The sequence below is a fragment of the Nicotiana attenuata genome, chromosome 2 (assembly GCF_001879085.1).
Source record: "Nicotiana attenuata strain UT chromosome 2, NIATTr2, whole genome shotgun sequence".
NCBI classification, from domain to species: Eukaryota; Viridiplantae; Streptophyta; class Magnoliopsida; order Solanales; family Solanaceae; genus Nicotiana; species Nicotiana attenuata.
In genome coordinates this window covers 49,132,184-49,146,530 of record NC_031990.1, presented here as the reverse complement: position 1 = coordinate 49,146,530, position 14,347 = coordinate 49,132,184, and the positions used below count along the sequence as shown (strand labels likewise).

Genomic DNA, 14,347 nt, shown 5'->3' with positions numbered 1-14,347 from the left:
AATATCAAAATTCTTCAAATTTTTCACAAAGTTCACATATTTCAACATAAAAGCTTTCCGGCTTCGCGCCCGGACTGCGCACGCAAATCGAGGCAACTAAAAGCGAGGTTTTCAAGGCCTCAAAAGCACAAAAATAGGAAGAAATTCGGTGATGACCCTTTGGGTCGTCACACTATATTACATCTATTCTGTTAATTTAGGTCATGCTCTATGTGAATTCCTGATTTATACGGTTTTTACCCTATGTGTGCTTGTTAGAGTTATTGATTTTCGTCTATTATGAGTTTAATCTATTTATTCTTATGAGCTTATGCTAATTTCTCCTAAATTGGTATTGTTCTCTATTTGTGGGTCTTCGAATCCCTGTGATTGGTTCTTCATCGATCTTGCATGATATTTTCTACTGATTCTTGAGATATCCCTTTAATTAAGGTTGGTTTCCTGTTTATCCTTGCCTATATCATGTTACTCCGCTCATGTGTGATATTTTCCTTTGATAAATATTGATTCCCTGTAATTAGAACCTCACTCGAGGATCTCCTTACTGATTTCCAGAATTTGAAATATCTCTTGCCTTATTTCTCTGGCTGATTCCGCTGTCAAACTAATTTGTATATATTTTCCTTAAATAGGATTCTGAACTTGACCTTAATTGCATGCTCTATACCTATATTACACTTGTACTACTTCCTTATTGTGTTATAAGCAGCTTTACTTGATTCCTTTCCTTATTTTGCCACTACTTCTTACTGTTTGAGTATGATTCCTTAATTAAAGGAAGTTTGTATACTAAATTGATTCTAATTAACGTTTATTCCAATAATTATTGCGAAACTATTATTTTTACCTTATTCTTCCGCCCACTTTCAAACTATATATACTCTATTCATTTATTAGCATAGAGACGAACAAAAAATCTGTTCAACTCTCTCTCTCTCTCACACAACTAAAACTCTCTATTCTCTCTTCTGTGCTACTTGCTACTATTCTAAGTTAGCCGGCTGCAAGTCAAGGATAACTACTGCGCCTCTCCTATTTCTGCTTTGTGTTTTTGCTTTCTTCACTTCACTGGTATGTTCTAATTCAGATTTCAGTCCTCAAACCAACATGTTTCTATTACTGTTACATTTCCTTGTATTTCTGATATGCTTTTATTTATTATTTTTGTTGTTCAACATGTAATTAGGATCCTGAATTCCCTCTGCATGTTAAGTTATGCTTTACTTGTCAATGACCAGCATGTTTCTGTATACTCAGTACATGTTTCTTATGTGAATCTCCATGATTGGTACGTTAGTTTGATCATGGTCTTAGTTGTTTGGTGTTGATATGTTAATCTAATCCAATACCCTACTGTCCCCCCTGATCCTCTGAACCTGTAGGAGTTTCTCATTGTGTGCTCATATATGTTCCTGCCTGCTACATGTTTGCCCTCACATGCTCCATAGTTGTCCCTCCAATCCCATTCCCTTGTTTGTGTTTGCGGACTATTCTTGGTCCTTGGTGTGATGGTGACTTTGTTTTGGTTCTGAGATTGGTATGCATGCTCCTTCAATTTGTTTTTATCAGTTAAACTTTGTTATAAAACTATTTCAATTAAGTCTCTCTTTTCAAAACTGTTTCTTACTTACCCTTTTTTTTTCAAAACTGTTTTCTTACTTAAACTCTTCAAAACTATGTCGAGCACTCTCACTCTACTTTTAGACCACTAAGTTCTGCCCCTTTTGTGTGTGCATTGCCCTGGGACCCTTGAGCTCTCTCTGAACTTTGACGCACAAAAGTTGACCTTTCCACGCTGCACTTACTCTATCTTGGCCATGAAATCTGGGCGTGAGCACTGCGCGGGAGCCCTTGAGGTCCTTGGGGAACTCTGACACACCCGGATTATGAGAAAGGTTGTGAAACAATACTTGGCATTGAGGACCTGGAGACTTGGGCCTATTCTGTAGGCTCTCTATAATTAACTTCTTATTTTTCTTTATTTCCAGTTATGTAATTCCTATTCAAAGGCCTGTAATAATTATTTGTAAACGAATCTGGGGTTGGATAGCGAAAAGGGGTGGGTAATATGCATGTTGTAGTATAATCCAGGGTAGCAATCATGTTCCTAGGTTTACTTTCTCTATGCGCAATAGAAGCCATGTTTAAGTAACATGCCAAGCATGCCGTACATTAGATATCATGCTATTTAGGATTTATATGTACTGTTTTCAGCATCTCATCCACACTTAGAAATCCTGTCTATAGGGTAGATAATAACAATAAAATAAGCTGCTATTATGTGATTCTGCCCATGTAAATATGTTCTGAAATTTCATTTAGAAATCCTGCCTTAGGGTAAACATGTTAACACAATTTGTTATTCATGCACTCATCATATTGCAACCATGCTCTGCATTTAGAAATCCTGTTTAAGTTATTATGCATCATGATGCATTAGACATCATGTTATAGGATCACACTTATTCAATCACACTAGTCTAAATACAGATGTATAAACAGTCCTCTTGTTCTAAACAAACTGGTAATTAGTCTCTGGATGTTTGCAACATTTAGAATTGCATGCTATTAGGTATAACAACCTGGAATTATTAACAAATCTGAATAAGTGCTGCATATTATTTTACGCCTAGGCAAGCCTTAGGTAATCAACTTTAAAATAAAACCAGAACCGTCTTTGTGATTAGTGTTGAACTGTCAGCATGTTAAAATCAGTAGGCAAGCCTGATTAGGACTTCCTCTCTGAGTTATGTAATAAATCTGACTCTGCTGTTATCACTTAGATACCATGCTTAGGATCTGAATTTAGACCTTAATTGTGTATGAGTCATGCTGTTTATGTGTACTATGTGTGGAGGTATATCCGAGCCTTTTATTTGTCTTCCATGCCCCCCTTTAATTGAAGTCCTATCTGTTTATTATGTGTCGCCTTAGTATTTTACCTTTAAACTTGAGGGTCTGCCTAGAACCCCATTTTTTATAGTATAGGAGTCCTAAATTCCTCCGGGACTGATAGGAAGGGACAGGTAACAGCATGCAATAGGGGTCGAGACAAACCCTCGATTTAATTACCTTTATGGGGTGGGAAAGGGTAGATATGGATATGATGACCGGTGCATTAATACCACATGTAGCCCCTCTTTGAGGAGTGTCATATCGGGTATTGCATTGATGTGATCCATATTATAAACAGACCTAGGATACCCCTTTACATTCACAAACATGCTTAGATTATAATTCTTTTCAAAATCTAGCTTTTCATTAACTGTTTTTCGAACATCTGTGTACTTAAACTTAAATCCCCTATTATTTGAGCCATACTTGTTTATTTGCTAAATTGTACAAATCCACAAAAGCTGGTTTGGCCGGGAACCACACAGGTGGATCCTGAAGGGTGCCTAACACCTTCCCCTTAGGATAATTTCAAGCCCTTACCCTGTCTCTGGTTACCAAATATAGTTATAAATGAACCCTCTAGGTGCCCTAACGCACCTTAAAACGTTAGGTGGCGACTCTTTAAAATGCAAACCCCTTTCCCAAAAGGAACGAGTGGTCTCAACCAAAACGTCATAAACCCGATTTCGCGAGAAAAAGGGGATGCGACAGTATCGTAATAGATGTTGTGAGATGCATGAGCGGCTCAAGGCGGGTACTGGCACCCGATCCCTCGGAGAGGAATTGGAAAAACGGGACCAGGAGCTGATGCAGTCCATTCGCAGGTGTAGTGAGCTCGAGGAGCTGCTTCGTACCAAGGACGAAGAACTCGAGTTAGGAAAATGGGTTGCTGCTGAGTGCGAGCATCTTCAGGCAAAGATGTCATCATTACGAGCCAAACTAGATCAGAGTGCTGCCAGAGTTGAAGTTTTGAGTGCGTAATGGATGGGGAAGTTAGCCGAGTTGGAGATAAAAGTAGCCGAGTTGGAGAATGTCAAAAGTGCTCGGGCGTCGGCTTTGGCAAGGGCGGCGGGTTAGAGGACACTATCTGCGTCCTCCAATCTGAGCAGGAATGCGAGAGGGCAACGGCCATGCTGAGGGAGGCGCGGCTCGAGGAGCGTATTAGTGAGATCGACCAGGAGCCTCGAGCCTTGGGGACCGTGTCGTGGCGCTTGAGACCGAGAGGGTGCAGTTGTTGGCTCAGGTCGAATCCGCCTCTGTCGCCGTTCCTCGCCATTTGCATGAGCTTTGGGTTCATGTCGAGGCCCAGCGGGACATATTCAAGGGTTTGTGGGAGGCGGGCAATGTTTGTGAGGCTACCTTCGAGGAAGCTCGGGCTAAGGCGCGAGAAGCTCGTGTCAGTTGCGGCTATGATCATGCGACGCCGAAGGCTGGCGAAGATGTTGATGCTGAGGACGGGTTGCTTGAAGACGAAGATGGGGAGGGCGGCGGTGATGACGCCGAGTAAGAAGTTTTTGTGGCTTTTATAAAAAATTTGTTCAATTTTTTTTCTTTCTTTTTTTTGGGGGGGGGGGGGCGCTTGTTTCGGCCTTTTGTAAGGTACGGTTGTTGCGCGCGTATATGTAAATATACAGTGGCTTCGCCTCTGTATATATGTTGATCCTCTTTTTCTTCCCCTTGCTTGTTATATATATTTTTTGTTCTGGCGTAAACCTTCGGATTATTTTTGTGACAGTCTCGATTTTTTGGTCAGGGAGTTCGACCTTGAACGGGTTGAGTAGGGTCTTGTTATATGGGTCCGAGTGAAGTCGCTTCGGATCTGCACATCCGGGCGAGGTCGGCTTCCGGTTTGCCGCTTTTGGCGGTATTATCCTTGATTTGAACGAGGTTGAATTAGGATCCGCCCCTTGGAATGAAGTCAGTTTCGATTTGAAATTCGAGTGGGATTAAGTTCAGACTCACCGATTTATGAGAAGTCAACTTCTTATGTGTACTTGAGTGGGGTCGAACTTGGAATCGTCGTTTGGAGTGAGGTCCATTTCTGGCTTTATTTGAATGAGTTCGAATTTGGAATCGTCGTTTTGGGCGAAGTCTGACTTCTAACTTATATTTGAATGATTTCAAACTTTTCCTTTTATTTGACTGTGGCCGGTGGCCGTGTAGGTATTGTTTCGAGCGAGGTCGAATTGTAACCTATTTGATTCGACAACGGCCAGTGGCTGTAAAGGCGTTAACTCGAGCGAGATCGAATTGTAACCTATTCGATTCGAGGGGATCCGAATTTCTCCTTTTGGCGGTGGCCGTTGGCCGTAGGGGTGTTATTTCGGGCACATGTCGAAATGTTAACCCGTTAGAATTTGAGCGGAGTCGAGTTCCTCCTTTTAGCGATGGTCGTTGGCCGTAGGGGTGTTATTTCGAGCAAATGTCGAAATGTCAACCCGTTAGAATTCGAGCGGAGTCGAATTTCTCCTTTTGGCAATGGTCGTTGGCCGTAGGGGTGTTATTTCGAGAAAATGTCGAAATGTCAACCCGTTAGAATTCGAGCAGAGTCGAATTTCTCCTTTTGGCGATGATCGTTGGCCGTATGGGTGTTATTTCGGGCAAATGTGGAAATGTCAACCCGTTAGAATTCGAGTGGAGTCGAATTTCTCCTTTTGCCGATGGCCGTTGGACGTTGGGGCGTTATTTCGAGCAAATGTCGAAATTTCAACCCGTTAGAATTCGAGTGGAGTCCAATTTCTCCTTTTGGCGATGGTCGTTGGCCGTATGAGCGTTATTTCGAGCAAATGTCAATATGTTAACCCGTTGTGTCATTGTTGTATATATTTTTGGAAAGCTTTATGCGTCTCCGTACTGTTTGTGCGTGCGTCGGGGTTGAGCCTCGGTGTGCTCGGCTTTGTTTTTACCGGAGAGTACCGGGTGTTCTTTGGGTGAGTCCCGGTTGCTTAGTTTTACTTTCATTGGAGAATACTGTGCGCTCCTAGGAGAGTCCCGGTTTGCTTAATTTTGCTTCCATTTGGAGAATACTATGCGCTTCCCGGGTGAGTCCCATTTTGCTTAATTTTGCTTCTATTTGGAGAATACCGTGCACTTCTTGGGTGAGTCCCATTTTTCTTAATTTTGCTTCGATTGGAGAATACTGTGCACTTCCTGGGTGAGTCCCAATTTGCTTAATTTTGCTTCCACTGGAGGGTTATTTGTTTTTTCTTTATAGTTGTTTTGTACCGAGCCATTTTTATTATTCGTGATGTGCTACGATTGGGGGGGGGGGGTCTTGTTCGGTCATTACTTGCGGGGCGGTATGCTACGGAACCATCTCAGGGGTGTTTTGGAGGCGGTGGTCCCTCGCTCGCTTGCCCGTGCAGGTGCTTGTATTCCTGTTTGAACCAACAAAAAGGTGAAGATAAACCAAAAAGTGAAATTTTTCTGTTACCTCGCCCAACAAGTCAGTGGAAGAAAAAGCGACGCCGTAGGATTACTCGCTCCGCCTAGGGCTCGAATGGTGGCTTTAGATTTGGCGGTCGTTTTCGACTTTGCCGTTGACAGCGACTTGGCTTTTCACGGGTAGGGCCCGCCTCATTCGCTGGAGTGTTGGAATTGAGTCCCGATCCGATCTCGTTCGATTTGCACAAACAACAAGGGAAACATATCACACCTCGTTCATAGACCATCTACAGCGTGTGAGGGAGTGAAAATAGGGTAAAATCGTCAAATGGAGTTGCGGTCACGCCAGGCAATCGCGATCCCATTTTAGATGTGCATATGTCGTGCTAGACTTATCGTTACAGGTGAGACGTGGGTTTTGCATAGAAATTGATTATAACTTCTGCCTTGTGCGGCAACCTGACCTAGGTAGGTGCAGTCGTCTAGGAAGCTTACCTACCACTCTTTCGAGTTGGTGGTAGTGCCGAGAAGGTAAGGCCACGACAGCCCGGTAGCGATATTTCGCTGGTTCTGGATCTAAAGGAAACTAAAAATTTGGATAAGAAATCCCCACAGACGGCTCCAATTTGTTTAACCAAAAAATCGTTAAATCCTTTGAGTAAACCAATAGTAGATAGGGGAGGGTAAATTTTAGCCAAACATAATTAACTCTAGATCTGGATATATTGGATATAAAAGTTGGAGAAGAACAAATAGATTTAATATTTCTTCAGATGATTATTACATATCAAGTAGAAATGATAAGCTTATATTTATGACGGGATTACGCTATAATCGTAAAAGCATGGAAGGAGAAGAGAGAAAGCTGTTGATAGCTGAGAGATCCACTTGGTTCTGTAATCATGGCCTCTCCTGTAGTAGCCAGATCTCCCCTCTTATAATGGTCTCCTGCCTCTCTATATATACTAACAATTTTTCCTTTTATCCGACAGTCTTTGACCGGCGTGCTTTCTCATGACTGAGTCCTTCATTACTTGCTCAAGAGCTTACGCTTATTTTGCGATATAAGCTTTCTAGCGGCTTGACTCTGGCAGGGACCGTGGTGCTCGTCGCCATTACGTCTCGTGGGCACGACCATGGCAGGGTCGACCTCTTACCGTCTCGTTTTATGATAACCATCTGGTGGTCAGATTTAGACACATACAACTATATCGTGCTGTACTGTAACTGATAAGTTTACTAAAACACCCTCAATTATTTAAATATTAAATTTATCAATAATTATGCATAAAAATAATTTTAAAAAATAAAACAGAAGAAGGTAAAACACCTTAAGAAAGTAGAACAAAGGAGCGAGACAGAAGAAAGCAAAACTAATTAGAATTGAGTTAAAAGCAAATTAGGAGAAAATATAAAATAGAAGGCGGAAAAACAAACGTTGGCGGCAAAAGTTATGAAAAAAATAAAGTAGGTTATAGGTTGGAGATTTGGAGTTAAAATAGAAAAAAAGGTAAAGTAAAATAGAATTGTATAAGTTAAGGCATAATTGGAAAGAAAAATAGGAAACAATCTCACAACACTAAATGGATCGTTTCAGAAAATGGAACTTTTAGTTAATTCGGAATAATGAATTTAACAATACAATATAATCAATTTTAAGGAGACAATCAAAACAAACATGGACGATACAATGGGAAACAGCCATCCAAACAAGCCGTAAGCCAATCCAAACGGTCTCTTGGACAAATTTAATGAAATCTGTCCCTCACCGAAAAAGGAAGGCCAGAAGTGAAGATGGCAATGATTAAACTAGTTCAATGTTCAACATACGTATATACACGCCATTGCCACAGAGCCCTCCCCTTCTCTACTACACGAAACCAAGTCTCTTGTGCTTCTTCTTGTTCAACCCAGAAATCAAGAAGAGCCTTCTCTCTTTCTGCGTTTACTCTTTCATTCTCTGCTCTAATCTTTTCAAATGGACCCAGTTCAAATGCTCAAGTTCCACAGTTCACAGAGCTGCCCAATTCGGGTGGTGTCAAGGCCTTGGACCTTCGTATTGGTGATGGGGATACCCCCCTTGATGGTGATGTGGTCGCTACCCTTCTCTCTCTCTCTTTCTTTCTCTACAAATTGTGCTTTATATTGTAATCACATATTATTGGTAACAAAAAAATTGAGTCTTTGGAAAATTTTGAGTGAAATATTTTTGCAAAATTGTGGAAGCAAATGATTATCAAATAGCTAGAATTAAGGATTCTTGCCCTAGTAAGCGTGGGATTTAAAGAATCAAGTTTTAAATAACTTCTAATTTGGCTTAAGAGACAAATTAATTGGAATGAAATGAGGATTCAGATAGCTCACTCCAACTAGCTTGGATTGAGACATAGCTGATTGATCGATTGATGTCTGCGAAATTTAGGACCAGAAATCTCTTCATTTGAGATTCTAATGTTGAGTTTCTGACATAGTGAAAAATAAGTTTCTCTTGCACATATATTGTCTACGAATGATATATCAAATTATATTGGTCTGCTTGTTTAGTAAAATATGAGCCTAGATGAACCTCTTTTTTATGTGGAGTTACCAGCCTTCTACTAAATTGTTGTGGCATATGCTATAAGTGCATATAACTTCTTTTTGTGACAACTAAAACTAATAGGAACAAAATGCTAGTACTGGAATAAGTCAGAATTCGGCAAGTGTTGTTTATAAAACTTTTGTCACTGTGAGGTCAATGGTGTTGCATAAGGTTTTTCTTTGTGCAAAAGGACAGGATAATATATTGAAGAAAAAGCAAGGAGGAATCAGTGGATCATCTCTGAATGGAAGGTGCTCTTGCACATTAATGTCATCATGACATAAAACTTAAGTACTTGTAGTGCTTTATGATGTCAGTTGCAGTTCTGGAGTAAAGTAGTTAAGCTTTCTTCTTACGGTGATTGGACAGGTTGCAATTCATTATTACGGGAGACTTGCTGCAAAGCAAGGGTGGCGCTTTGACTCAACGTATGATCACAAAGATGAAACTGGGGAACCAATTCCCTTCTCTTTCATCCTTGGTTCTGGCAAAGTGAGTTAACCTGTCTTTTGCACTTGTCCATTGAAGTTTTTTTACCTGAGAAAAGAGGACTCAAGGTAATTAGTTGAACTTCAATGTGGTTGATCGGTGTCTGCTTGATGCTTTGGCCAAAGAGCTTATAAAACTGCTTCACCACGTATAAACTCCAATGCTGAACTTGACCTGATGATTTGCTGTTCTTAATACAGCATGTTACTATAACTACTTCCTTTAATAAAAAAACATGTTACTGTACCTACTTATTTAACTGGTTGAATATAGAATTAGTTTGGATAAAGTAAAAAGTTTAGGCACCCTTTTCAGGACATAAGATAATAGCTAAGCATATGAATAATAATCATGAAATTCATACGAGTAAAAAAAAAACAAATTTATAGATGAGTGTCATTGAGTAGGCCATGTGGATGAACGACTATAATATGTGCTCTGTATGATGCTTTTGTCCTCTTTGGACCAACAGTTTTATGCAATACAGCATTCAGGCAACAACAAGAGGTCAATGTCAATCCAGACTTGGTATGAGTGAGTAAAGACTGAAAGGTGGGTTGGTGATTTATTGTTGTCTTGATTCTCAATATTGAAGAGGGAGTTAAAAGTTTCTGCAGAACTTGGGCATAGGTTTTGAAATTTTCGAAAAGGGAAGTGTTGTATAAATTTAATTATGCTAAATGCAAAGCTACTAGATAGCAACTTTTGCAATTGGCCCATTGGACTTCTAAATTCTTGGGATTTTAGGAATGTTAAAAATGTTAGCCTATGTTTTTTTTTATTACCTTCCCTAGACCCCACTTGTGGGATTTTACTGGGTCGTTGTTGTTGTTGTTTTTCTTTTATTATGTTGTATGCTTGATTCTTAAATCAGTAAATTTTCCCTCAATCATGGCTGTATTGCTATGCACTCAACATAGAAACATCTGGTAATTATAAAAAAACATAGCAACATCTGGCATGTAAAGTTTATATAGGGTGTCAATATGTTGCAGACAGAGCAAGTTTACCAGTCAACTTACATTCAGACAGCAGGTATTGAGGTTCAATTTCCCTGCAATATTATTCTGGTTTCACCAGCAATTGAGCTAGCTAATCCTCAAACCAAGTTTGCGATCAAGTATGATCCAGGTGGATAGGATATCGGGCATAGAGGCAAGCTTGTCCTCTCAAATTCAAGACCAAAGAGACATTTTGTTGGAAGTGTAACGTTATAAAATTGGGTTGAGAAATGAATCAAAAGATCGATGTCTTCTGCATCGCGCTCTAAGGGGGGAGGAAGGGTTACTTCCCTTTGTAGCTAGCATTTTGCTCTTCTCTTCTGCTAACAGTAGTTCACAGTGCCAGTAGGTTGGATTTTTGGAAAAGTTCAGTGTGTCAGGGTGGTTTTAAATTTTTTAACCCAATATGTTAGATAGTAGGAGAAAAGAGATTGCAATTGAGGCAAGATCACTCCGCTTCCAACCAAGAGAGTGGGAGTTCAGTCACCAAGAAAACAAAATAGAAAAGGGCCACTATTGACTCCTGGGCAGGGTAATTTGGGGGTAGGATTTTCCATACTTAGAAAATAGAATAGACCAAAGAAGGGGGCGATTGTGGTGGGGAGACAACCAGAGTGGAAAAGGATGAGGAAATGAAAGCCTATCTATAGCATATAGCCACCAATTGTGAGCAGCATGTAGGAATGTGCATTCCTCTGTGTTATTGGTTCTTGCTATCATCTAGAGTAAATGGTGCTTCTAGGCTATTTGATTCTAGTCTTGTTGCTGCTACAAGGTTCTTTCCTCTTTGCGATCCTTCAGTTTCTAGCATCACCTACAAAAGTGGAAACCTTAGCCTCTGGCACCACCTACAGCAGTGGAAGATAAGTACTTGATAAAGTTGTTTTGAAATGCTTAACAGAAGAATGATGAAGGAAAAAGATAAAAGTAAATGCATTTAGAAAAACTTGTCCAGCATTGCTGAAGGGAAAGGAAGAAGGTTCGGGGAATGTGGAGGACGCTAGGTCATGATGGAGCAAGTACTAATGAGAATCACCAAGACTGCAAGAACAATGACGATCTGGCCTAAGGGGGGAACATTGGTGGGTAGGTGAGGACTACAACTGAGGTAAACTTCAAATGTAGGTTCAGATCCAGGCGTATCCAAGAGGAGAATACGATTAGAATGGATGATGTTGAATGTTTATCTTTTTCTTCTGTAATTCAGATTATCACTGTAGTACCAAAATTTGTTATGTTTGTTTTACTTTTGAAAAGATCACTAGTTGATGTTGTCAATTCCCAACTCTACCTATCTCGAATACATGTTCTCATTGTAGTGGACATTCAAACGAGATATTTCCCTGGTCTGGTTTCCCTTACTTTTTTGGTATTTCAGAGCTGGTGTACTATGCTTGGTTCGGTTGGTTTCAATTTGCTTCTATCTTTGTTTGAGTTTTTTCCTCTGATATGAATTTACCTTTTTTTCTATATTGAATTCTTTGTTACTTAATCTCTTTGAAGTGGTATTTATTTGACTGTCTGAACCTACTAAATTATAAAACAATTCAATTAATTCCACATCTTTGTCTATCAATTTACTGCAGGTTATATCAGGGATTGAAAGTGCTGTGAGATCGATGAAAGTAGGCGGCCTTCGTCGTGTTATTATACCACCATCTCAAGGATATCAGAATACATCCCAAGAACCCCTGCCACCTAATGTGTGAAGTTGCTCTCTTCCTTTATAATCTATTTTTGGTCCTTCTCAGTCGCATTCTTTTGGAAAGACTTTGTAAGGAAGTCTAGTCAGTCTTCTGATTACTAGATGCTCTTTTTACATAAATTAAGCGTAGTGTACCTACCGAACTTGGGATTGGAAAGTAAAAGGCATGGAATCATGTGGTTAATCTCCCTTTTCTGTCTGACATATGTTTCTGTTAGTGAACTTTTACCCTTTTGTAAGATAAGATATTGCATCTTTAATAGTGAGTTTTCAGAAGGGAAATTTTTGCAAGAATTACTTTGCTCTTTTGGATATAGTAAGATCATACCAGCTTCCATGTTTTGAATTACAACCCTTTACGACTTTTAGTTTCAGTGACGAGAGAAAAAAAGAGTTTAAATGTGTTATGACACTGGAGTTTCTTATTCTTATGTTTCAAATAATAATTAAGATGCATGTGCATGAGGTGTCCTGTTTGTTTTTTTTGGAGATGGAAGAGTTTGCTATTATGGCTAAGGGGTCTTGTAAACTGGGATAGACTAAATGAGAAAGTAGGCCAACTGAATTGGGAACGAGGAGCATCCAAATTATTATTTTTTGACACATTCAAACTTATCTATCATTAGGAGTTTTCTTGTGCCAGCTTTTTTCTGCTGGATGATTCAGTAATTCTTAAAATCTGCTGTAGAAGGGTCTTTATAACTGATTTGATTGTGTATTTATTTGAAGTTGAAACCAAGATTACTTTGCTCTTAATTGTTTATAAAACAAAAAGTAGAAATACTTTTAATTTCATCAACGTATTTCATTTGGGACTTGAGTTAGTGAACTTTTTCTCCCTGTTTCAGTATTTTGATCGGCAAAGGCTTTTTACTACCATTTTTAATCCAACTCGTCTTGCAAATGGAGAAGGCGCGACATTGGGGACAGTCATATTTGATATCGAACTGGTCAGCCTGAGGCATCTTTGATCTGCTGGCATTTTTCTCCTCTTAACTGGAGTACGGAGCAATTGTTGTCAGTTTGATGACTATGAAAGGTAAATCTATTATTTATAGGAGATGTTTCAACATTATTGATGGTGATTACCTGGTTACTTATTGCACAATTATCTGGCAATGTTTTGGAAAGTGTTTCATCAAAAAGTCTATCCTGGATCTCCACTTAGGCTTCACATATTTTTAACAGCACCAAGCTACATGCTTTTCTGATGCATAAGTGAGCCTTTTGATAGACCATTTTAATGTTGATTTACTCCTTGTATATATATAGTTGCTGAATGCTTTATAGAGGATTTAGTGCTAAGATGCGATAAATACCTCTTAACTCTTGGTTATGTATAACGGAAATCCATTAGCCTGCTAACTCGAGCTCACTTTGTTTCTCTGCTTGTTAAAGTTTGTTGTTTCTCGTTTTGCTTATTCACTTAGTAGCCTGTTATGCTAGCTATAAGTTAAAGGTATCTCCTCCTTGGTCAATTCATTGTTATTGTTCCAGATTTACAGATGATAAAATAGTTTCTAGCTAATGCTTGTGGGTGTTAACGAAGCCTCGGTGAAAAGTTTGGTCCTCTGATATGCCAATTTGCCAATATATACAAGGGCAAAGGAGAGAGCGCTTCATGGAGTTATGTATATATGATTTTATTTGATTTGTTCATTAGTGTATCGAGTTCTATATCATCCAAAAGAAGAAAAAGCAATATTTGGTAAACATATCGTTGTTCAAATTTGAAGTAGGTTTGGCGTTCCGCAAGAACATTAATTTATCTTTTTTTTTTTTTTTTTTTTTTTTTGTGTGTGTGTGTGTGGGTGGGGGTGTAGGTTATGTGTATATCTANTTGTGTGTGTGTGTGTGTGGGGGGGGGGGGGGGTTAGTATTGATAGTTATGTATCAGATTGTGAGGTATATGCTATGTTTCATGTTTTCTGAAGTACTGTATTCGGGCATCAACTTCATTCCCCACAGACACATATGTAAAAAGCTCAAGCCCTCAATGAGAGGCTTCATTTGTTTAACAACAACAAAAGACCGAGTGTGATCTTACAAGTGGGATTTGGGGAGGGTGGTATGTACGCGGCCTAACCTCTACCTTGTGAAGATAGGGATGTAACACCTCAGACTTTAGACAGAATCCTACATTGGCAAAACACAAGAGGGATGCTGAGTATATAAGTTAACAAGTCTTAGACCATAGTGACGCGTTTTAAACCCGTGAGGGCCTAGGCCTAGAGCGGATAATATCACTAACGAGCTGGGCTGTTACAAATGGTATTAGAGCCATTTTTGTGT

General features: G+C 39.6%; 1 protein-coding gene across 2 annotated transcripts; it reads left to right on the top strand.

Annotated features, from left to right (window-relative positions):
• LOC109209327 (peptidyl-prolyl cis-trans isomerase FKBP17-1, chloroplastic) lies at positions 8,015–13,823 on the top strand. Of its 2 annotated transcripts, XR_002065327.1 has the most exons (5): positions 8,016–8,373; positions 9,230–9,352; positions 11,937–12,053; positions 12,904–13,094; positions 13,553–13,823. XR_002065327.1 is itself a non-coding variant. In XM_019372595.1 (4 exons), the coding sequence occupies exons 1-4, from the start codon at positions 8,074–8,076 to the stop codon at positions 13,024–13,026; spliced, it is 663 nt and encodes a 220-aa protein (XP_019228140.1). In that variant the 5' UTR covers positions 8,015–8,073; the 3' UTR covers positions 13,027–13,517. The 2 variants fall into 2 exon arrangements, 1 of the variants encoding a protein (XP_019228140.1); XM_019372595.1 differs by lacking the exon at positions 13,553–13,823 and having other exon boundaries at positions 8,015–8,373; positions 12,904–13,517.

Excerpts from the sequence above, each read along its gene's own strand:
- LOC109209327 (XM_019372595.1), top strand. The coding sequence starts at position 8,074 with ATGGCAATGATTAAACTAGTTCAATGTTCAACATACGTATATACACGC. Across the intron at positions 8,374-9,229 it reads CCCCCCTTGATGGTGATGTG|GTTGCAATTCATTATTACGG; the intron begins GTCGCTACCCTT and ends GTGATTGGACAG. Across the intron at positions 12,054-12,903 it reads AAGAACCCCTGCCACCTAAT|TATTTTGATCGGCAAAGGCT; the intron begins GTGTGAAGTTGC and ends TCCCTGTTTCAG.